The sequence below is a fragment of the Jaculus jaculus genome, chromosome 9 (assembly GCF_020740685.1).
Source record: "Jaculus jaculus isolate mJacJac1 chromosome 9, mJacJac1.mat.Y.cur, whole genome shotgun sequence".
Taxonomy (NCBI): domain Eukaryota; kingdom Metazoa; phylum Chordata; class Mammalia; order Rodentia; family Dipodidae; genus Jaculus; species Jaculus jaculus.
In genome coordinates, this window is record NC_059110.1 from 88565409 (window position 1) to 88589905 (window position 24497).

At 41.9% G+C, this 24497-nt stretch overlaps 1 protein-coding gene across 6 annotated transcripts in view; it reads left to right on the forward strand.

Moving 5' to 3' along the window:
• Nf1 (neurofibromin 1) overlaps positions 1-18296 on the forward strand; it is a 281308-nt gene extending 263012 nt beyond the window's left edge. For all 6 annotated transcript variants that reach the window (XM_045158367.1, XM_045158370.1, XM_045158368.1 and 3 more), the window contains 4 exons: positions 390-532; positions 877-923; positions 2108-2324; positions 14732-18296. In XM_045158367.1, coding sequence (XP_045014302.1) covers positions 390-532; positions 877-923; positions 2108-2324; positions 14732-14874 — 550 coding nt within the window. In that variant the 3' untranslated portion in view covers positions 14875-18296. The remainder of the gene's footprint in view (positions 1-389; positions 533-876; positions 924-2107; positions 2325-14731) is intronic.
• The last annotated feature ends 6201 nt before the right edge of the window (positions 18297-24497 follow it).

The window sequence follows — 24497 nt, forward strand, 5'->3', positions numbered from 1 at the left end:
TTGACGGTTTAAAATAACAGCCAGACCAGGAAAATGTGCATGTACACAAGTGTGTACAGAAACTATTAGAGTATTTGGAAAACTTAAAAACATAAATCATCATCTTCAGTTTTGCCACATTGTTCTAAGGAATATATATTATACTTTCCAGTTAATCTTTTTGGGTTTTTTTTGGGGGGGGGGCTTGGTTTTTCGAGGTAGGGTCTCACTCTAGCTAGGATGACCTGGAATTCACTGTGTAGTCTCAGGGTAGCCTTGAAATCACAGCGATCCTCCTACCTCTGCCTCCTGAGTGCTGGGTTTAAAGGCGTTTGCTACCATGCCCAGCCCAATTAATCTTTTCATTTAATTTTCCTTTAAATGTTCCTCTGTTGATCTTTACTTTTCAGGCACAATTTGCTGGACTCTAAGATCAACACCCTCTTGTCATTGTGCCAAGATCCAAATTTGTTAAATCCAGTCCATGGAATTGTTCAGAGTGTGGTGTACCATGAAGAGTCCCCTCCACAATACCAAACATCTTATCTGCAAAGTAAGTAAATGTATCAAGAGACAGATTATTGATAAACTTGCTAATGTGGGCACTCCTGTAGAATGCGCTGGCTGAAGAATTCTCTATAAGGAACTGAACTTGTTTGGATTTCTCTAAGTGATATTTTCTGACTTTATTAATTTTATGTTCAATATGATGACTGGCCACTTTATTAAAATGTGGTTTATACTAAGTACCTTTAGGAAATTTTAGTAATCTTTGCCACTTGTTCTAAAATGCTTTTAATGCATACATGCACCTTATATATTAAATACACAGTTTAACTTCTGTTAATATTAGAGGAAGTCTTGCTTATTTTAAGAGCAACCTTTGATTTTTTTCAGGTTTTGGTTTTAATGGCTTATGGCGATTTGCAGGACCCTTCTCAAAGGTAATAAAAAATATTTCTCTAACTTTTGACAAACTAAAGCTTTTATTCATATTCATATGTGTATTTAAGATCATATAGTATGCTGGAAACTAAAGTAATAGTTCACAATAAGTACACATTATCAAAAAAATTTTGGCAAAAGATTTTTCCCAAAGCAGCATCTTTAATATGTTTATATATTAATTTTTTTAAAAAAACTAGATTTGTGCTTGGTTTCTTGGAAGGGTGTGATAAAACCTGTCAAACATCTCCACATATAGTTCATAATCTTAATTCACATCTAACAAGCTTTGCCAGCAAGGAGCATTTTGTATAGTAAAATCTACATCATTGATACATTTTACATGCAAGGTTCATTCTTCTGTGTTTATATATTGGTATAATGCTACATAAATACTGATGTAATATATTTTTTATATATGGTCTCTCAAAATTTAAGTTCCTTGAAGGCAAGACTTCTGTTTCTCTCCCCAGCAGGGTCCTGGATACAGGGATATTTATCAGTATAGGTTATCTAAACCTTGTTCTCACTTTATGAGTTGGTTATTTATTTTATTTCATTTAGTGTCAGAATATCTCTGGACATGTACACGTCATTCAAAAAGTGGGTCTGGGCTGGGAGTGTAACTCAGTGGTAGAGTACTTGCCTAGCATGCACAAGACCCTGTGTTCAGTCTCCATTTCTAGGAGGAGAAAGTAAGTGGGCTTGAAGTCACAGAAATAAGTGTATTCTGCAGGAGTATGGGAAGTTTTATAAGTGGATTGATGTTACCCACCAAGCCCTTCAGTGTCTTGTTAGTGGAGTCTTAAATAGCAGTTGGCATGACGAGGCTCTGCTCACATTTTCTCTATGTTGGAAAATTGGCTAGACATGATTTCTGATGATTGCATTGTCTCAGGATTAAAGTCTGATTAAAGTCTGTCTGTACTTGACTTTCAGACATTGCAGGTTCATCTGAAAGCTTTAAATTATGTTAACTAAAATTCCCAGTCATAAGTTCCATGGTAATCTCTAAACATTATTCCATCCCCTTTTATTAATGATCTATAACATAAACAATGGAAGAAAAATTGTAAAATGAATCCCAAACAAAAATAGAATTAATCTTTTTTGGCTTCATAGGGAATTAAAAAAAAAAACAAAAAACAGTGGAGCTAAAATAATGTCCTATTTTCCATTACAGCAAACACAAATCCCAGACTATGCTGAGCTTATTGTTAAGTTTCTTGATGCCTTGATTGACACGTACTTGCCTGGAATTGATGAAGAAACCAGTGAGGAGTCCCTCCTGACACCCACATCTCCTTACCCTCCTGCACTGCAGAGCCAGCTTAGTATCACTGCCAACCTTAACCTCTCTAATTCCATGACCTCACTTGCAACTTCCCAGCATTCCCCAGGTCAGTAAATGAAATCTTTATGTGACTTTGAGCAATAATCCTATGGTACCAACATTAGGAATCCCCTTGTGATCAGATGGTTAGCAAACTTTGCACCTTTTCCTCTGAGGTTCACCTTACGCTTCTTTGTGTCATAACTGGACGCTGTTAGAAAGCTTTCTGCTTCCAACAAGTTGCATAGACAACGATAAAATGCTAATTGTTATGTAGGTTTCCAAGGTTGATCAGTTCTTTTTTTTAGTTTGGCAATAACAGTCTAAGTTACATTAATCTTTATAAACAAAACTACTGTCCCTTTACTAGATACACTTGACCTTGCCTAAAAGGCTTCTATGTCTCTGATTTAGCATACTGTACCCTACAAAACACACAAAAGTCCAATAATTATCCTACTTTCTTACTGTAGCAATAACTCTCTCAGACATCTATAGACTAGCCTGAAGATCTGGGGTTAAATAAACCAGATCAAAAAAAAGTTATCATAAGAAAATAACATTCTCGAGCCCATATGTATAATCCTTACTGTGGAGTCACTGTTAGATCCAAGGGGAGAAAGTATACCAATTCAGTATGCATCTTAGAGCAAGGTAGACACACTGAACAGTAGCTAAGAGCTTCAGTAGAACTGAGATTAGTAAGATGGCAGAAATGACGCCAAGAGTAGCGCAGTTTCTGATCCCAGCACTCGGGAGGCAGAGGTAGGAGGATCACCGTGAGTCCAAGGCCACCCTGAATCTACATAGTGAATTCCAGGTCAGCCTGAGCTAGAGTAAGACTACCTCAAGAAACAAAAGAAAGAAAGAGGGAGAGAGAGAGAGAAAGGAAGGGAGGGAGGAAAGGTGGAAGGAAGGAAGGGAGGGAGGGAGGGCAGGCGGGCGCGCGCCTGCCAACCCAGAGCTTATTTGTGGCCAAAGGAGTGGCTTTCTACAGCTCTGGTTGACTCCAGAGACATTGTTGTGTGAGTTGTGATCATGCATTGTGAAGGAAAGCTACTGTTGTGGTCATGTTTTCTATTGGAAAGATTTCCTTCTAAAATGGTTAAAAGAAGGATTTATTGTTTAACTACTGTTATCTGAAAAGATCATTAATGAAATATCTCATTCTATAAGGAAATTCTCATATAGTTTATGTAGTTTTTTAATATGGAGTTCCTTTACAAAAATCAGGTGATAAAGCAGAGCATGGTGGCTCATACATTTAATCCTAGCACTCAATAAGCTGAGGTAGGAGGATTGAGTTTGAGGCCAGCCTGGGCTACAGAGTGAGTTCCAGATCCACCTATGCTAGCATGAGACCTGCCTCAAAAAAAAAGAAAGAAATGAGAGCTGGCCATGGTGGCACATGCCTTTAATCTTAGTACTCGGGAGACAGAGGTAGGATTGCCATGAGTTCAAGGCCACTCTGAGACACCATAGTAAATTCCAGGTCAGCCTGAGCTGGAGTGAAACCCTATCCCCAAAAAACAAAGAAACAAAAAAGCAAAGAAACAGGCTAGACAGATGGCTTAGCAGTTAAGGCGCTTGCCTGCAAAGTTTAAGGACCCAGGTTCAATCTCTTTCCAGATCCCACATAAACCAAACGCACACAGGTGATGCAAGCACAAGGTTGCGCATGTGTACTAGGTAGCACAAGCATCTGGAGTTCGATTGCAATGGCTGAGGCATTGGCACACCGAGTCTCTCTTCCTCACTAGCCCCCTCTCTCTCTTTGGTTTGCTCTTCCTTAAAAAAAAAAAAAAAAAAAAAAAAGAGAGAGAGAGAACCCAAATGATGTAACGTTTTGTGATGTTCAAGACCTATAAATAGAATCTCAGTTTATTATCTCAGTATTGCATGAAAATTTCTGTTTATAGGGTAAGGATTCTGAGTGTAGCCGGGCATGGTGACGCACACCTTTAATCCCAGCACTCAGGAGGCAGAGGTAGGAGGATCACCGTGAGTTTGAGGCCACCCTGAGACTCCATAGTGAATTTCAGGTCAGCCTGGGCTAGAGTGAGACCCTGCCTTGAAAAAAACAAAAATAAATCAATAATAATAATAATAATTTTTTGAGGAATTTGGAAAATATAACACCCAATTCTTTTTTTAAAACAATATTTATTTGAGAGCAACAGAGAGAGAAAGAGGCAGAGAGAGAGAGAATGGGCACATCAGGGCCTGCAGCAACTGCAAAGGAACTCCAGGTGGGTGTGCTACTTTGTGCATCTGGCTTACATGGGTCCTGGAGAATGATCCTCGAACCAGGATCCTTAGGCTTCACAGGCAAGCATTTAACTGCTGAGCCGTCTCTCCCAGCCCACCAATTCTAATACAAACTAATAATTATATTCAATAATTAAGCTTTATTTCAGCATTTATCAATCATCTTGCAGGTGATCCTATAATAAGAGAAGTTGGGCCAACATTTTTTGTTACATAACCATGTTCATTTGTCCTCATCATGAGTCCCATCCCGTGCATTCTACAACTCTGGTTCACCCAACACAGCAACACAAAAGTGGAGGAGCCCAGTGGGCAGTCGGTGTTTTGATTCCTACGTACACTGGAATTTGAGAAAACACCACCCTACACTCTTTCTATGATCCTTGCTTTGTCAGCATCTCAGCTGCTCAGACCAGGGCAACACTAAAAGTTTGCTTTCTTTTCTCCTCAATAAACTGCTGAATTGGAACTGGGGGATCATGCAGGTAATTTCATTTCAGGCTCAAAAAGCTCTAAGCTAACTGCTTTATCACATAGTTATATTTAGGGGCTGGGAAGATAATTCAGCACTTAAAGGTACTTGCTTACAAAGCCTGCTGATTCCCAAGCCACCCATGTAAGCCAGATGCAAAAGGTGCCAGCATCTGGCATTGGTTTGCAATGACAAGTGGCCCTGGTATGTCCATACATAACTTCTTATCTAGAACTAAGACCAGTGTGCTCTCTACCACATTCATTGTCTCTCTATCTGTGTTTATCATCTTTCCCTTCCCTTCCGCTTCTCTTTCATTTCTTTATTTATTCATGTCTGTCTCATTTCTTCTATCTTAATTTAAATATACCAGTCTTTCTTTTATTTATTTTTTTAATTAATTTATTTATTTGAGAGGGAGAGAAAGGAAGAGAGAGAGAGAGAATGGGCGCGCCACAGCCTCCAGCTACTGCAAAGTAACTCCAGACACATGTGCCACCTTGTGCATCTGTCTTACATGGGTCCTGGGGAATAGAACCGAGGTCCTTTGGCTTTGCAGGCAAACACATTAACCACTAAGCCATCTCTCCAGCCCTAAATATACCAGTCTTTCTATATAGAGCTCTCTACTTTCTTTCTTTTTTGTTTTTTTGTTGGTATGATTTTGGTTTTTCAAGGTAGGGTCTTGCTCTAGCCCAGGCTGATCTGGAATTCACTATGTAGTCTCAGGGTGGCCTCGAACTCATGGCAATCCTCCTACCTTTGCCTCCCAGGTGCTAGGATTAAAGGCATGTACCACCACATCTGGCATTCGAGCTCACTACTTTCTTTGTATTATTTATGACTTGTAATTGTTAACCATTAATGATGATCACAGTTAGAAAATTAGTATGAGCTGAGACTTGCTTAGCATACATGAGACCCTGAGTCAATCTCCAGTATCATGAGGAAAAACATTTAGTCAATTCTGCCTGGATAGTCATCCTATTTTGTGTGGATGTGCACGTGTGTGGGGGAGGGTACATGTGCATGTGTGTTCATGTGCATGTGGAGGCCAGAGGTTGATGTCAGAAGTCTTCTTCAGTTTCTCTCCACATTATTTTTTTAAATAATTTTTTTAAATAATTTATTTATTTATTTGAGAACGACAGACACAGAGAGAGAAAGACAGATAGAGGGAGAGATAGAGAATGGGCACGCCAGGGCCTCCAGCCTCTGCAAACGAACTCCAGACGCGTGCGCCCTCTTGTGCATCTGGCTAACGTGGGACCTGGGGAACTAAACCTCGAACTGGGGTCCTGAGGCTTCACAGGCAAGCGCTTAACTGCTAAGCCATCTCTCCAGCCCTGGGAATTAATTTTTTTTTTAATTTTTTTTTTTAATTTATTTGAGAGCGACAGACACAGAGAGAAAGACAGATAGAGGGAGAGAGAGAGAATGGGCGCGCCAGGGCTTCCAGCCTCTGCAAACGAACTCCAGACGCGTGCGCCCCCTTGTGCATCTGGCTAACGTGGGACCTGGGGAACCGAGCCTCGAACCGGGGTCCTTAGGCTTCACAGGCAAGCGCTTAACTGCTAAGCCATCTCTCCAGCCCAGCCACATTATTTTTTGAAATAGTCTCTCACTGAACCTGGAGTTCACCAAATCATCTAGACTAGCTGGCTAGCAAGCGTCAGGGGTCCTTCTGTTTGTGCCTCCCGATTCTGGAAGTGCAGGCTAGCACTGTTATGGTCAGCTTTTGTGTAGGCACTAGTTGTTTTGGTCTAACTTTTGTTTCTTATGCCACTAAAATGGCATTAAACTTGTCAAAATTATTAATTGTATCTTTTTCTTTCTTCCTTTTCTCTTTTTTTGGAGGCAGGTTCTTACTCTAGTGTAGACTGACCTGGAACTCACTTTCCTAGGCTGGCCTTGAACTCATGACAGTTCTCCTGCCCCACACCCAAACTGGCCTTTTTTTTTTTTTTTTAACTCATATTGTTAGGGGTATCCCTACCCATCTTTGCTTACTAATGGGAAAAAAAAAGGTTCAGAAAAAAAGCACTGAAAAGATTGTCCTGATAATTAATTGTCTGATGTCTGTTAGACATTAGCCACATCATCTTCTATGGTAGGACATTCTTTCTCGGTAATTGTTTTATAGTTAATTTTTAAAAATCAGAATAGGAGGCTGAGAAGATGACTCAGTGGTTAAGAGTGCTTACCACTTAAACATAAGGACCAGAGAGGGTGTAAGACCACCCGAGTTTGATTCCCCAGCATTCATTCTATATCCCAGGTTGGTCTTAAAGTTATGGTGATTCTCCTACCTCAGCCTCCCCTGGGCTGAGATTAAAGCTGTGTACCACCATGCCCAACTTGTGTGTATGTGTCTTGCTGTATTGCCCACCTAAGTTGGCATATATTCACTGTGTAGCTTAGGCTGGCCTCAATCTTGTGACAGTTCTCGTGCCTCAGTCACCCAAATGCTGAAACTACTTAAAATACCTGAAATTAGGGATGGAGAGATGGCTTAGCGGTTAAGCGCTTGCCTGTGAAGCCTAAGGACCATGGTTCGAGGCTTGATTCCCCAGGACCCACGTTAGCCAGATGCACAAGGGGGGGGGGGCACACGTCTGGAGTTCGTTTGCAGTGACTGGAGGCCCTGGCATGTCCATATACTCTCCCTCTCTGTCTATGTCTCTCTCAAACAAATATATAAAAAATTTTTTAAAATACCTGAAATTAGGGTCAGATGTGGTGGTACACACCTTTAATCCCAGCAGTCAGGAGATTCAAGTAGGAGGGTCACTGTGAGTTTGAGGCAAGCCGGAGGATTAAGAGTAAGTTCCAGATCAGCCTGGGCTATAGTATGAACTTAACTCTGAAGAATTAAATAAATATCTGAAATTGTTTCAATGTTCTCAATAACTGCTTATGCTATCTTAAATTGAGAATTACTTGGTGTAACTTTTGCTAAATTTTCTGTCTCATTTTTTAGTTATTTTATTTCTCTTTATTAATTTTGTATTCATTTTATTTTATTTATTTGAGAGAGAAAGGCAGAGAGAGAAGGGGAATGGGCATGCCAGGGCATTCAGCCACTGTAAACTAACTCCAGATGTATGCCCCACCTTGTGCATCTGGCTTATGTGGGTCCTGGGAAATTGAGCCTGGGTCCTTAGGCTTCTCAGGCCTTAACCGCTAAGCCATCTCTCCAGCCCCCTTTCTAGTTATTTTATTTTTATTTATTTATTTTTAAATATTTTATTTATTTGAGAGAGAGAGACAGAGGAAGAGACATAAAGAAAGAGAGAATGAGCACACCAGCACCTCCAGCCACTGCAGACAAACTCCAGACACATGCGCCCCCTTGTGCCTCTTGTTTACGTGGGTCCTAGGCATACGAACCCGGGTCCTTAGGCTTCACATGCAAACACCTTAACCCTTTAAGCCATTTTCCCGGCCTAGTTATTTTAAATTAAAAATTTTAAGATAGTAAAAATACATTTACCTATAAAATTATAATTTCACATATTTACTTACAGATTCTAATATTTAGGAAACTAATGGTTAGAGTTCAATAAGTAAAGCCCATCTCCTTCTGAAACTGTTTCAGAAGGGGCACGTTAATTACCCCATGTCTAATGGTATTTCACTGTGTTGTTGAATCTTCTGGACATGGCTCCTTTCATTTCCCTTCCATTCCATCTCCAAAGCTCCTTCATGCAGCCTCTTCCTCATCAAGGTGCTTCTTGCTTTGCTATCCCTGCATGAGTACTGTTTTCCCACACTCATGCTGGGCATGTGGCATGAGACTTCACCCACCGGTCCTTGGAAGTTCAGTCTGCCTTGGGCAGTGCAGAAACCTGGGAAGCTGCTGCTTTCTAAGGCTTGGGGTTCATGTACCATAGGGGTTAATGTGGCCTGTGTCATTTCATTTGCTGCTTCTAAGCACTAAGCCCTGAAGCTGCCATCCTGGCCTTGGACTAACACAGCACATCAACAAGACCCTCAAGAAGGAGTCAGAGAGGAAGTAGAATGTAGGGCTTGATGAAGATTTTGTTTAGCCTAGAAAATATTTGCTTACCCTCCAAAATAAAGCCAGCCCTAGCATAAAACTGGCTGTATATTCTATAATTCCTGTTTAAAAATAATGTCATTAGTTATCTCTAAGAAGAAAATTTATGACACATTTATAAAAGATAAATGTTTTTTTCTTTCTTTATCATCTACATTATGCAGAAAAGATTAGGCCTAGATAGAAAAGAAATGTTAACAATTGGTCTTACAATTGTAATTTTGCCTCTAGGTCAAAATACAAATATTCCTAAATATATTTAACATAGCTCTATGAATTCATTTAGCATAAAAACATGGTATAGTTACCCTAGTGGGCTTCTTCTAAGGTTTGTTATGTTTTGTGCTTATTTATACTGGCTTCAGTAATTTTATAATTTATAATTTTACAAATTCTGACATCAAATTCAAGTCCTGTACATTGTTTTAAACCTCATTTTGGCTTATCACTTAATCTTTTTATTTCAGGTAATAGAGGCATCTTGATTTATAAAGTACTTGTTTTATTTGTTTTCTAATAGGTTTGTCCTGTCATATGTGTAGTTAACTGAGCAGTACACAGCCAGGTAACCTGGGCTCTTATGCAGGTGATAGGAGGTTTGGCTTATTATTATTATTGTTTCATTTACATAGTATAACTGCTGGCAGGTTACCCAACATATTTTTCCTTTGTGTTGGATTATTTATTTGCCAGGTGAAAGGTATATCAATAATAATCAAAATAAGCAAACCCTGATACCTGCCTTTAAGGAACTTGTTCTGTACAGGGAAACAGACATGTAACTATAGTGGTAGTTTTTCTCCCACTCATTTCACAACTTCAGCCACTACTATTACGTAGGATTTTGTCTTTCTCCAGTTCACTGAAGCACAACCAAGAATTTGCAGCTTATACCCTGCATGTTTAACTGGCTGCCTGGTTGACCACAGCCTGCTGGGGAATTTGAACTAGCAAATCAGCACTATCAAAGTGTTGGCTTTATTTCTTTTGAGTGGTGGCCTGTGGTTTCTCATAGATTTTTGCTTTTGTGTCTCCTGAAAGGGGGAAGGGCAACTCTGCGGAAGGGAGTGTGATACCAAAGCTTGCTTTCTCATAAACTAGAAACACAGCCTATGCTGCGGCAGGGATTGTTATCTCCATGTGAACAGATGCACTGTCCCTCACCAGTGCCTAGAGACAATTCTAGACTTAATTTTAGAGGGTGTAGAAGAATGCTGTCAAAATCATCAGGAAAAAAAAGTTGGGTATGGTGACGCATGCTTTTAATCACTTGGGAGGTAGAAGTAGGAGGATCACTGTGAGTTCAAGGCCATCCTGAGGCTACATAGTGAATTCCAGGTCATCCTGGGCTAGAGTGCGATCCTACCTTGAAAAACAAAAAAGAAAAAAGTTGTGTTTAGAAACTTACATGTCAGAACTAGATACATTCTATTTTCCCAAGCTTGGTTTTCCTACAATGCTGTATGTTGTTGTAAATATAAAGTGTTTTTATTGCTCTTTAAAAAATGACTCCAGCCGGGTGTGGTGGCGCAAGCCTTTAATCCCAGCACTCGGGCGGCAGAGGTAGGAGGATCACTGTAAATTCAAGGTCACCCTGAGACTACAGAGTGAATTTCAGGTCAGCCTGGGCTAGAGTGAGACCCTACCTCAGAAAAAAAAAAGACTCCAGACTTCTTATGTCAGTTTCTCCTTTGATCTTTATAGTAAGATACCTTTGTTATGACATTGAATTTAGGAATCCCAGTCACACTGTGTTTACTGATGATTTGTAGGACTGAGTCAGCAGTAGGAAGAAACATGCACACAGACACAAGGATTGATCTAAGATGCAAGCAACATCTTTCGCATCTCCTTCCAGACATTAAGATTAGTATGTGGGCAACTTTACCAGGAGGGAAATAAGGCTTTTAAATTCTATTTTTGAGGTTTGCAGGCTAATTTCTTAATAAAATGGAAAGGAAATGGAGCATAGTACTCATGCCTGTAATCACAGCACTTGGGAGAGTGAGGCAAGAGGATCACTTTTAGCTCAAAACCAACCTTGATCTACATGGTGAGTCAACCCAGGCTACAGGGTAAGAGTCTGTCTAAAATAGAATGGGCTAGAAAGTGAATAAAGCACTCACCACTCAAACTGGAGTACTCAGGTTCAATCCCTAAACCACGCAGCAAAAGCAAGCTGTAGTTCACGTCTGTAACTCAGTGCTGTGCTGGCAGGATGGGCAGCAGGCAGAAGAGTTTCCCAGAAGTTTATGGTGAGCACGGCAAAGCATAGCAGCAGAGAGACTGCCTCAAGTGAGGTGCCAAGGCGAGGACTGACTTGAAAAGTTGTCCTCTGACTTCCACACGCACCTGCACTCACACACATGGACACAGACACACACATGCAAATAAAAAAGTAATGGAAAATAGAATATTGTTAGCATTTCCTTTAAGAACATCTTCACCCTGGTTGCTTGCTCTATAGAGCTACCATATCTATCATTTTAATTCTTAAGAGCAGCAGTCCCTTGTCCCCAGACAGGAGCATTGCTACCCTGCAGTGGAATGAGCCACAGCAGAGCATCCAGGCTATACCAAACGCAGACAGAAAAGGAGGAGGCCAGAGCTACAGTGCTGAGCCCTCCTAGTTATTTCAAACCTTCCTGTCCTAGATTGCCTTCCTGTTTCTTTATTAGGAATTAAGAGCCAGTAAATGGTTTCCTGGTAAGGAAACCATCAATTAAGGAAATATACTGGACTTGAACTTGTGGGCTACATGCAAATTCAAGGGAATGGAATGTTAAATATTCCAACAGGCCTCTGATCATTTCAGATGTGGAAGAAGCTGAATGGGAAAACAAAAAGTTCTATTAAAATATAAAACTATGGTATCAACTCCCTCAGAGCTAGGCTTTTGCGTGCTCTTATGCTATGAATTACAGAGATCCAGCTATCACATTTTAAAATGAAAGCATTCATTTCAGCAAGAATTTATTAAAAGTAAATAACTGGATTTTATAAGAAAAAATAAATGATAAATGATCCCTCCTAGTTGCTTTTTCTCTAGGAGAAAATAAGTAGCATGTATATATAAGTTGTGATTATGTAAGCAGAAACTATTAATTTTAAAAGTAAGAAAGTAACTGGGCGTGGTGGCACATGCCTTTAATCCCAGCACTCGGGAGGCAGAGGTAGGAGGATCGCCATGAGTTCCAGGCCACCCTGTGAATTTCAGGTCAGCCTGGGCTAGAGTGAGACCCTACCTTGAAAAACCAAAATAAAAGTAAGGAAGTAGAATGTACTTCTGGTAGGAGACAGAATAAATCCACTATGAAGAAAACAGAAAATGGGGGGGTGGGGGCGGGATTGGTCGAATTAAGGCAGTTAAAAGAACCCGTACAAAGTTAAATACATCAGCAGGAAGGTGGGCATCCTGGAGACAGTGTGCATGCTCCTTTCAGTTCTGTTAAAAACAGCTCTGACCATGCGAGTAAACACACAGAAGAGAAGGAAAAGCCTCCAGAATCCTGCTGCCCAGCAAAGATTCTGTGAAAGCTGCACAGCTTCCTTCTATCAGCTTCCTGTGAATATGACCACGTGAGATGAGAGCACACATTAAACTCTAGTTCAGCTGTGCTCCTGGAGAAATGGCTGGTGCTATTTTTAATTGTACACATAAGGCTAGCTCCATGCCTTGTCATTAGCACCAACGTGCTGATGTACTCCATACAGCAGCCTGTGTTGATCCTGTTATAAATCAGAGCACATGTTTCTGGATTCACACTCAGAACTGAACTGAGGGTTGATCCTGGGCGTGGGTGGCTTCTAGGGGGAGGTTACCCCAGGTTCACTTCTGTCCCTGAGCCATGAAGAGCTGTTTATCTCCTACAACGTAATGAATGCCTTTTGACTTGAAATACTATTCTTTGCCCCAAAATGGAAAACTTTCCATTCCCAGATTTAATGATTGTTCGGAAAATTCAAACAGGGCCAGGCATGGTGATGCACGCCTTTAATCCCAGTACTCGGGAGGCAGAGGTAGGAGGATTGCCATGTGTTCGAGGCCACCCTGAGACTACATAGTGAATTCCAGGTCAGCCTGGGCTAGATTGAGACCCCACCTTGAAGAACCAAAATTAATTAATTAATTAAATTTTATAAAATTCAAACAGGACATATAAGGACAGAGTTAAATCACCTGAAAAAAAAGTAAGTTGCCTAGACATAACATACTGACACATGTTTTCCCAGCCTTGTCATCTTCTTTCTTGCTCTTGTCTATACATAGATTATCTTTTTCCCTACTAAAGACTTATGGTCCTCTTGCTGTATGTATAAACACCAGGTGGCACAAGCTGCCTGAGTGCTCTCTGGCTATTTGCTCTCCCACCTGTACTCTTGCCAGAGAGGAGTATAATTAATCTAGTTAATGTTTTAAGAAGCAAGCCAAAGAAGAAGCAGCAGCAAGACCACTTAAAATGCAGCATCCAAGCTGGGTGTGGTGGCGCACGCCTTTAATCCCAGCACTCGGGAGGTGGAGGTAGGAGGATCACCGTGAGTTTGAGGCCACCCTGAGACTAGGGTCAGCTCTGAGCTAGAGAAAGACCCTACCTCAGATAACCGAATAGATGGATGGATGGATGGATGGGTGGGTGGGTGGGTGGGTGGATGGATGGATGGATGGATGGATGGATGGATGGATAGATAGATAGATAGATAGATAGATAGATAGATAGATAGATAGATAGATAGATAGATAGATGGATAGATAGATAGATAGATGAAGCTATAGACATAAATATATAGATATTATATGTGTATATATATCCCCATGCGCTAGAGAAAGACCCTACCTCAGATAACCGAATAGATGGATGGATGGATGGATGCATGGATGGATGGATAGATAGATAGATAGATAGATAGATAGATAGATAGATAAAGCTATAGACATAAATATATAGATATTATATGTGTATATATATCCCCATGCCCCAACAGCCACTGGCATGCCCTTTCAGTCACTGTGTCCCTATCCTTTTACCTGTCTAAATTGTAATCCTGACTAAACATCATCTCTTGTTTCTGATGACATTTCTGAAGTTCCTACTTAGTTTATAAAAGTCATTGTAGGGCTTGGCTTTCAGAGGCTTGATCTCCATGAGAGAAATAATTAACGGTAAGAAATGTGCATGACTTGTTGAAAAGAGAAAAATCCTTGTGGTGTTTTATATCTCAGTACGTGCTTCAGTTCCTTTGGAAGAGGCACTGTGATTGAAAAAATGAAAAGTACCTGCCTTTTTAAAATGACAATTTTACCAAACGATCAGAACCTTTTCTGACTGGAGAGAGTCCTGTGTATGAACTGGATAGATGTGTGAGTAGAAGCTGCCCTCTGCTGGACACTTCTGGTATGATTTGGAGGAAGGTGTTCTGCAAGGCTTCCCTGGTGGCTGGCTGCTAGCCTTTCTTTCTGTTCAAGTCTACCTGCCTCTTAGCTTTTCCTTAGAATGTCTCTATTTTTCTTATGCTGTTTTTATGCAATGGCAACAAATTCGGCTTAGCAAAATGTGAGGTTTTCTGTGTAATAACACCTTTACAAACATATACTGAAACAACCAACCTGGTGTCTCATATGTCCCAGAGCTTAGCACCAGAAGAAAGGTAGTAACTGGCTGTGCTTCCTCTCTAGGAATCGACAAGGAGAATGTTGAACTCTCCCCCACCACTGGCCACTGTAACAGTGGACGAACTCGCCACGGATCCGCAAGCCAAGTGCAGAAACAAAGAAGTGCTGGCAGTTTCAAACGTAATAGCATTAAGAAAATCATGTGAAGCTTTCTTTCTTTCATTTTTCAAGCCAGCCTAACATGAGCTCTTCACTAGTGACCTCCCTGACCTTGCCTGTCCCCACTTGTTGCAGTGCTGTGCTTCGTGTCTTACATGAGCCATCCAGTCTGCCATGTTGCCAGATGATCAACTCTTGGAAGCATTGCCTATTTTAATGCTGCTTTTTCTCCTACTTTTGGCATATGTCTGGTGTAAGCAAGTGTTCCAATGACTACAGAGAAGACAGGAGGCCAGGAAACCTGCACTGAGAACGTCAAGTTGTGAGAGAGGATGAACCTTGATTCTGCTACTGCTGAACAGCTACGAAAGCCATCTGCACAGAGCTCTGCCTCCTTGAGTCCTCTCATCAAAGTAAAGTGGTCGTCTTATTTATACTGCAAGATAGAAATTTATGTGAGAAATAATATAACCCCAGTATGTTTAAACATTTAGCTGTGGACTTTTTTTTTTTAACCTTATGAAACTGAAGGAAGCATAGAGGTCAAGCTTCATGACTTCGCACTGTAAAGTCACAGGCCAGGTACTTTGGGGGCAGAGGACTTGTATTTTGTAGTGGATTCTTAAGAAAAACTAACACTTGAGTATGAGCAATAATTACAGGAAATAAGTGTGACCACATATATCTTAGCATTACTGAATTAAAGCTATGGGTTCTGCGGCCTTATCCATACTTGGTCATCCAAACTAGGTAATTTTTCCATTTGATTATCTTTTAATCTTTAAATATACTAAAGGTATTGTGGTTTTTCTTTGTTGTGGTTTAGTTTGTTTTTGTAAGCCAAAACTGTACTTCATGCAGGAATTATCTTTTCTTCCCTTTGCTTCTTCCTCCTCTTTCCTAAGCAATCCTGAGCAGGGTAATCAGTAAACCAAGTGTTGAAATTTGTTCTCAGAAGGTAATTTTCATAGATGTTTGCATTAGCTCCATAGCAAAATGGAATGGTACGTAACTTTTAGAGTAGCTGATATTATTTTGTTAAATAATTTTCCAAGAAATAGAGTATGCTGTATATTATCATGAATTTCTTTGGTAAGATGTATTTTTGAAATCTTTTAGTCTTCCCCTCTCTCCTCCAAAAATAAAATATCAGGAATCTCTAGCAAAACATTTGGGTTCTATCTGATAGGATTGCATGTAATCACTGTGAACAGTATGGCCAGCCTGCACTAGTGTGACAATAGGGGACCTCTAGAATTGCTGCTACACCTAATGGTGTGGCTTCTCATGGCATGGGACCTTCCTAGTAATGCAGATCAGCTTCTTTATGGTACCTGCAGTGTTCAAAATAATCGGATTCCAATGAGCATATTAGTGTGTGGGTGCTCTCACCTAGGACTGAACCATATTTATTTTTAAAAGGTGTTATCCCTCTACTCCCAGGTTCCCTTCATATGTTAAGATAGAATGGCTTTGAGAGGGGCAGAAAAGAAACCCAGGGAGAGAGGGTTTCCTGTAATGCTAGCTCATTAGTGGAATACAGTAAATTCAATTCCACAGCTAAGTCAATAAATAATGGTACATTTAAATGTTCTGACTTTAATAATATAATGCATTTCACACTTACCCATACAGTAACACTGTAACATGTTAATGTAAATAAAATTGCTTTTGATATTCAGAAATAACAAGAATTTAATTTTTTTAATTTGTTTACAGTCCTGAAAAAAGAACATTTGCCAAAAGAAAAAGAAGAAAAAAATACTCTTAGCATTAGTAGTGATTTTAACATAGAATTGTTGGAAAATATTGAAGACAGGTGCAATTAACTAAGCTTTTGTTTTTAACTATTTAGGGGCTACATTAGAGTAAAATGTTTATAGTAACAGAGCAACTAAGACTGTAAAAAAAAAAAATTTAAAAAGCTAAGATTTGAACTGAGTTAAGAGGTAGAAAATGACCCAGTGCCAAGGTTTCTGAGCCACCGTTAAGGTCCTGCTTCTCTACCCGCAGTGCTCACGGCTTTGGGGTCCTGGGTCAGCTCTCGCACTGTGAGCCTTTTCCATGATTTTGGTTTGATAGTTTTCCTCTTTGTGGATTTGGTGCATATGATGGTGGGCGTTAACGCTATTTTGCTTCTCCATCAAAACAGAGAAACTTCCAAAGGTTTACTATTAGAAATAGTGCTCTTTCCATAAACAAGTTTACTAAAGCATGGTGGCTCTTAAATTTACTGTCTCCCTCTAGTATGAGAATGAAATGAATCCACTTTAAATACCTCTTGAAATGATTAGTGTTGCACAAATCAAAAGTGAACCTTCTTGGCTGTGAAAGTACTTTTGATTAGTACATCCTAGGAAGGTTTAAATTTTGTTATATAAAGAACTTCCGATTTCTGTGGAAAGTCTAGCTTTCCAAGCAACTAAAATAAACATGAGAATTACCCTAGAGCAATGAAGTACCTTTTTAGTCCTAGTACTTGTTATTTGCAAAAGGAATTCTGAAGTTTAGAGCAAGTGACCCGTTTTGCATAATTTGATGTAAGTTCTGTGATTTGTTTGGGTTTGCAGGCATTTTCTGGACCTTTAGAGAGGAAAACAGTAACTCCCATGTTTCTGTTGTGTGTCACCTTCTTGTCGTCCAGTGCTCCTGTCCCAGGGCTGCCTTGCCTTCACCCATGGGCGTACAGGGCTCTGCTGTACACTTACTCTTGCCTGTGCACCGCTGAGCCAGGCCCCCAGACCACAGTGCAGGCAGCCTCCACCTGTGGAGGATACCTAGCAGGGACAGTGTAAGCCAACAGCCCTTTGGATTGGTAGGTTTTAGGGATTCTCAGTTTCCTTGGGGGTTTTTGTTTTTCAGGTTTAGGGTTTTGTTTTGTTTTGTTTTGTTTTTGCTTTTATTTCTACATTTATGCCCCCAGCATAATGAGGCATGTATTATTCAATGTTATGCAATGGACTTATACAAAAATTCACTTAGCGTCAGCCACACAATTTTTTTTAATGCAGTATATTCACCTGTAAATAGTTTGTGTAAAATTTGACAGAAAAGTATATTTACTACACTGTAAATACATGTGATGATATATTGTATTATTTTGCTTTTTTGTAAAGCAGTTAGTTGCTGTACATGGATAACAAAAGTTTGATTATTCTTGTGTTAGTATTGTTGACTTTTTCCTGCAACTGCGTCACATCATTTAAAGACAGTGCTGTATTCTGTAAACTTCCCTTGTATATGATAACTACTCTCCTTCCCGCCCGGCAGCTCCCTGTGTACAGCTTTGCGAGTGAGTAGTGTAAGCAGTTGTAACCAGCAGGAGAAAGACTGCCCAGCACACAGAGTCTGTCACTGTAGGGGAGTTCATTTCAGATCATTGTTTCCACCCTCTTTCCTCCTTGTGTATGTCCTTCCCACCACCACCCACACCCACCTTTTTTTTTAAGTAAAATGTAAATTGAATCTACTCTAAACTGTGAGAAGTTATTGATTTTTTTCCACATGCATCAGGCACTTTCCTTTCTAATATTTTGAAACATTAAGGCCAGGTGCTTTCTTTTAAGGGTGTCATGGGGTCTCCTCTATTTCCAGAGCCTCTTTGAAGACAAAATCACTCAGGTAGAACACTTTTTTGGAGCCTGCCAAACTCTGGGATGACTGTGATCTCCAGAATTAGCTGACAGGTTAGTCTGTCAGGAATGCCAAGGTATGCTGACCTCCTGAACTCTTCCCTACATGTGGGAGCAGTGTAAACCACCTCCCCTGAGTCTTCCTGTGTCCCTCACCCATCATGTAGGCGAATGCATACTCTTGAGAGAAGAGTCTTCCCAGGGCCAAGGACAGGACAGAACTATCTGCAGAAGGGTGAGTATTACATTGAGGAAAAGACCGAAAAAGACATGAAACATACCTGCAGGTCAGAGGCCAGTGCTGGTCTGTTCATGGAGAAGCAAAGAGGGCAGGGTGTACCTCATGCTGAGAGCTTGTGGGTTTTCTAGTCCCATCCTAGGCTTACCCTTGTCCCAGGTAAAGGCATACCCAAAAGTGGGGTCCTGAAAGAGTGTGTGTTTATAGCTTCTCAAGCCATTTTGCTGGGAAACCAGGCTCAAGAATGCTGGAACTGAGAACTGTCCTAAGGCCTAAAGCAGCTTAGTCAAAACTAGGAATGTTGGGCCGGGCGTGGTGGCACACGCCTTTAATCCCATCACTTGGGAGGCAGAGGTAGGAGGATTGCCATGAGTTCAAGGCCACCCTGAGATGACAGAGTTAATTCCAGGTCAGCCTGGACCAGAGTGAGACCCTACCTCGAAAAACCAAAAAAAAAAAAACAAAACTAGGAATGTCTTTGGGGGAAGTGACCCTCCAGATACCACCTCTCCACTCTTTGCTCCCTGAAGATGGACTAGAACTTGGCCCTTAGGTGCACCCTTAGGTCCATTCAGTCATGGTGAATTATCTAGCCTGAAGAGTCCATGCCCATGGGAGGGGGGCTGAGGTGTTTATAAAGCCCATCAGGGGGTTGCAGCAAGCAAGAAGTAACCCACATCCTAGTTAGTGCTCCTTACCACTCACCCCAAGCAAACCCTTGTGGCCTGCAGACATCTTGTGGCATTTACCATCATCTCTAGTTAGTTCTCAGTTTCTCTCAGTAAAACGTCTTGACTTGCTCACTGTGCATCAAACCCGTTTCCCATACAGCCTCAGCCCCTGTTCTCAGAGGCAGTGCTTCCCCCAGTGACCTGTGAAGGGGTGCCTGGCTCCAGCGGAAGCACATTCCACTTAAGACCTGTTATGGTGTCTCCTGTGTTTCCATAAGCATCAGGCTCACTCTGGAATGATGACATTTTTGTTTTGTTGTTGTTGTTTTGGTCCTTTCACATTTTGGTCTTGAAGTGCAGACTAAAGAGCTGAGTGTGGTGGCGCATGTCTATTCCTAGCACTCAGGAGGCTGAGGTAGGAGTATTGCCATTAAGTTCAAGACAAGCCTGGGCTACTGCCTCAAAACAGATGAGCTAAAGAGATGGCTCAGCGGTTAAGGCACTTTCCTGCAAAACCAAAGGAGCTAGGTTCGATTCCCCAGGATCCACATAAAGCCAGATACACAAGGGGGTGCATGCATCTGGAGTTGTTTGCAGCAGCTAGAGGCCCTGGTGTGCCCATCCTGTCTCTCTCCCTCCCTCCCCGTCAAACAAATAAAATGTTTTTTAAAAAAAAAGAAATGGCCAGGCATGGTGGCACACGCCTTTAATCCCAGCACTCGGGAGGCAGAGGTAGGAGGATCACCACAAGTTCAAGGCCACCCTGAGACTACAGAGTTAATTCCAGGTCAGCCTGGACCAGAGTGAGACCCTACCTCGGAAAAAAAAAAAAAAAAAAAATTTAAAAAATAAAAAAAGAAATGCTAGCTGATCTAAATAGAAATCCTACTATGATATGTGGAATTGTACTTTGAGTTAACAGGTTTGGCTAGAGGACCAGAGGAATGGCTATGTGGCTAAAGGTGCTTGCTTGCAAAGTCTGAAGGCCCAGATTCAATTCCCCATCACCCAGGTAAAGCCAGATGGACAAAGTGGCACATATGTCTAGAGTTCCTCTGCAACAACAGAAGGCCCTGGAGTGCCCATACTCAGTGGAACTGAACACAGTGGGTTAACATTTTGGTGAATGCAAAGCCAGCACAAGCACAGCCAAGACATATGAGCATAGAGGGCTGGAGAGATGGCTTAGCAGTTGAGGCACTTGCCTACAACACCTAAGGACCCATGTTTGACTGTCCAGGAACCCCCAACCCCCATAAGCCAGATGCACAAGGTGACAAGTGTGTAAGATCGCACATGAGCACAAGATGGCAGAAGCATCTGGAGTTGGATTGCCGTGGCTGGAGGCCCTGGTGCTTGTCGGTTCTCTCTCGTGCGCACATACCTGCTCTCGTTACTCACTCTCCCACGCTCCCTTTCAAAAAAGGAAAGAAAAGAAAAAAGAGTGGAGAGTTATTAGCTGCCACAGGCAAGGAGAGCACTGGAGTTATTTTCCAACACAGTGGTTGCCTGAAAAACAAAGCATGAGGATTTGATTTAGGGAGCTGTTACATAATTCACATATAGGTTGTCCCATTCCCAAGTCGGTTCAGTTATGTGTGTTCACATGTTTATAAGAGGGACACGAATGCTTCTGGGCATGCTCAGCTTGCGCCATAGAGAGATAGCTTAGCAGTTTAAGGCACTTGCCTGTGAAACCTAAGGACCCAGGTTTGATTCGTCAGGTCCCACATAAGCCAGATGCACAAAGTGGCACATGTATCTGGAGTTCGTTTGCAGTGCCTGGAGGCCCTGGCGCACCCATTCTGTCTGTCTGAAAAATTAATTTTCAAAAAAAAGTTAAAGATAAAAGACACTTTGAAGATACTTGAACTCAAGAGTCTGCCCCTGAAGCTGCCTACCTTGTTTAGTGGCCAGCATTAGCTGGCTGGAATATAGCTTGGTGATAGAATGCTTGCTTAGCATGCACAGTGCTCCGGGTTTGATGCCCAATACCATAACAAGAAAAGTGTGTCCTCTAGTCAGCTGTGGTGACACACGCCTATCATCTGGGTAAGGAGATTAAGGCAAAAGGATCACAAGATTGAGCCCACTAGAGATAGTCGTATATCCTACCTCAAAAGAAACTCTTAAATTATCTTTATGTGCGCAGGTATATTGTGTGCATTTCTGTACATGTTTAAAGTTGCCAAATGAGCATCATAATTTTAATTAAATAGGGCCAGATTACCTATATCCTTGTGTGTTATCCAAGAACATACCATAAAATTTGTCCAGATCTTTGACATATGTTTATGCTGGGAGCCAAGCAGGTTGTAATAAAGAGAAGTAAGCTTCCAAGGTTACAGGGGTCAAGAACTTCCTCACCGGGGACCACTTCTGAGCCATGTAAAACAGGGAAGTCACACTAGAATCTTACCAGAGCCCTACCTGCTTAGAAGTTCAGAGACTTGCACAACGTACTTTAAAAAAATATGTATATATATTTATTTATTTGACAGAGAGCGAGGATGGGCATGCCAGGGCCTCCAGCCACCTGCAAACAAATTCCAGACGTGTGTGCCCCCTTGTGCATCTGGCTAACATGGGTCCTGAGGAATGAACCTGGGTCCTTTGGCTTTGCAGGCATGTGCCCTAACCCCTAAACAATCCCTCCAGCCCCCAACATACTTTTATGGGAAGAACATGTCAACAAAAGTAACCTATACCAACTAGATTCCTTTATTCAAAGAAACACTCAGTAATTGTGCCCAGCCTTGTGCCAGACATTATAGGCAGAAGAAAGGTTGGCCTCTGTTATGTATGAGTTCATGATTTGGTGGGGAGAACAGCCACGTGGCCTATGAGCACAGGTATGGCCAAGATTCTTGGAGAGGTGTAGGGCCAGCAGGCTTGGTGAGTGAGTTGGGTCTTGTAAATGCCCAGGAAGTCTGTCCACATGGATGTGTGTTCAGGGTGCAAGTAGGGTTCTGACATCTGCAGAATGTGGAAGGCTGTGTCAGGATTGTCCTCAGCAGAAAGCAGCATGCCACATACCAGGCGGGCTGGCTTCCTGACGCCTCCCTGACTTACGTTTCTTTTTCTTTTTCTTTTTCTTTTTCTTTTTTTTGTGTGTGAAGACAGATAAAGGTATTTCATGTGACAGCACATTTCACAGGCTATGTACAGAATGTATTCCACTGACGTCCATTCATCTGTCCAACCCTGGGGAGAAGTCTAAATCCACTCTCCCCCTGGGGTGAGGGTGGAAGGAAACCCATGCATGAAAGCATGCCTTAGCTCCAGATTACAAAACCAGGGCACTCTTCTGCCCAGTAATTCTAGACGTTTTCAGTGTGGCCCAGGATCCAAGTAGAATGAGGCATCCCCTGGCACAAGGTGCTTCAGTAGCAATTGTGGACAGAATGCAGAAGGGAATCTGTTGAGTGATCTATGTTGTCAGCAAAACTTGGAACCCACTGGATGATCTGTGCTACCACCAAAACCTCACCTCTGCAGCACAGGCTCCTAAGACTGCAGGAGATGAAAAAGCCCTATCTCAGTACCATGCCTGTTACAGTTCCCTTCTCACTGCTGGGACAAACATCTGACCAGAAACAGCCTATGGGGAGGAAAGGGTTCATTTCAGACTTACAGATTTCAGGGAAAGCTTTATCATGGTGGAAGAAGCCGGTCCACTCTAGTGTCCACCCACAGTGAGAGAACTGCTAGACCAGCAAGCACAAGCTGACTCAGGACACCTAGTAGGGCTCGACTGAAGATCCACCCCCAGTGACACACCTACTCCAGAAGGACTCCACCTACTGAATAAGAAGCTTAAAAAGTACCTCTGGAGGGCAGGAGAGCTGGCTTAGCGGTTAAGGCGCTTGCCTGCAAAGCCAGAGGACCCAGGTTCAACTCTCCAGGACCCATGTTAGCCAGATGCGCAAAGGGGCACATGCATCTGGAGTCCCTTTGCAGTGGCTGGAGACTCTGGCGCACCCATTCTCTCTCACTTTCTGTCTGCTCCCCCTCTCTCAAATAAATAAAATTAAATATATATTTTTAAAAATTACCTCAGGAGCTGGACATGGTGGCACACGCCTTTAATCCTAGCACCCAGGAGGCAGAGGTAGGAGGATCACTGTGAGTTTGAGGCCACCCTGAGTCTACAGGTCAGACTGGGCTAAAGCGTGACCCTACCTCAAAAACAAAAAACAAAACCACCTCAGACTGGGAGGCATGCGTTACAAAACACCACAGTGCCCTTCTGCACTTGGAGCAGGGAGCCACTCAGCAGGCATTTCCTGTGTGTCTTCTCCAGAACTGACTGGAGCATCCATACCTCTGGGGTGTGTTCTCCAACGCGCTGCTGGCTGTGTGAGAGCACATCTCCCAGGACAGCTGCTCTTTACCATGCTGGGACTATCGGCTGTCTCCTGTTTTCCTGCTGCTTAGACCATGGCCTTTGGGGGCAAGGAGGTGTTCAGTCCATAGTTGCTGAGTCACAGGATTCTGCGTTGTCAGGGAACTACACACCCACACATAATGGGAAGACCTCATTCACAAAAATCATGCTCAGTGCAAAATCCCAAACCAAGTAAAGATGATCTGTGTAATAGTAAGTGTCAGGTTCTGGGTTCAGGATAGAGGGGAACTGGAGACAAGCTATATCTTGGGCCCAAAAACTTTTATTTTTTAAATATTTATGTATTTGAGAGAGCAAGAGAGAAAATGGGAACACTATAGCCTTCAGCCACCGCAAACCAACTCCAGACACATGCTCCACTTTGTGCATCTGGCTTACATGGGTCCTGGGGAATCAAACCTGGGACCTTAGGCTTCACAGGCAAACGTCTTAACTGCTAAACCATCTCTCCAGCCCCCAAGACTTTTATTTATTATTTTTCTGGTTTTTCAAAGTAGAATCTCACTCTAGTTCAGGGTGACCTGGAATTCAGTATGTATTTCTCAGGGTGGCCTCAAACTCATGGCAATCCTCCTACCTCTGCCTCCCGAGTGCTGGGATTAAAGGCATGCACCACCACGCCCGGCTTCCTTAACTTTCTTTTAGATAAAAAAGTCATTTTGGGCTGGATAGATGGCTTAGTGGTTAAGCGCTTGCCTGTGAAGCCTAAGGACCCTGGTTA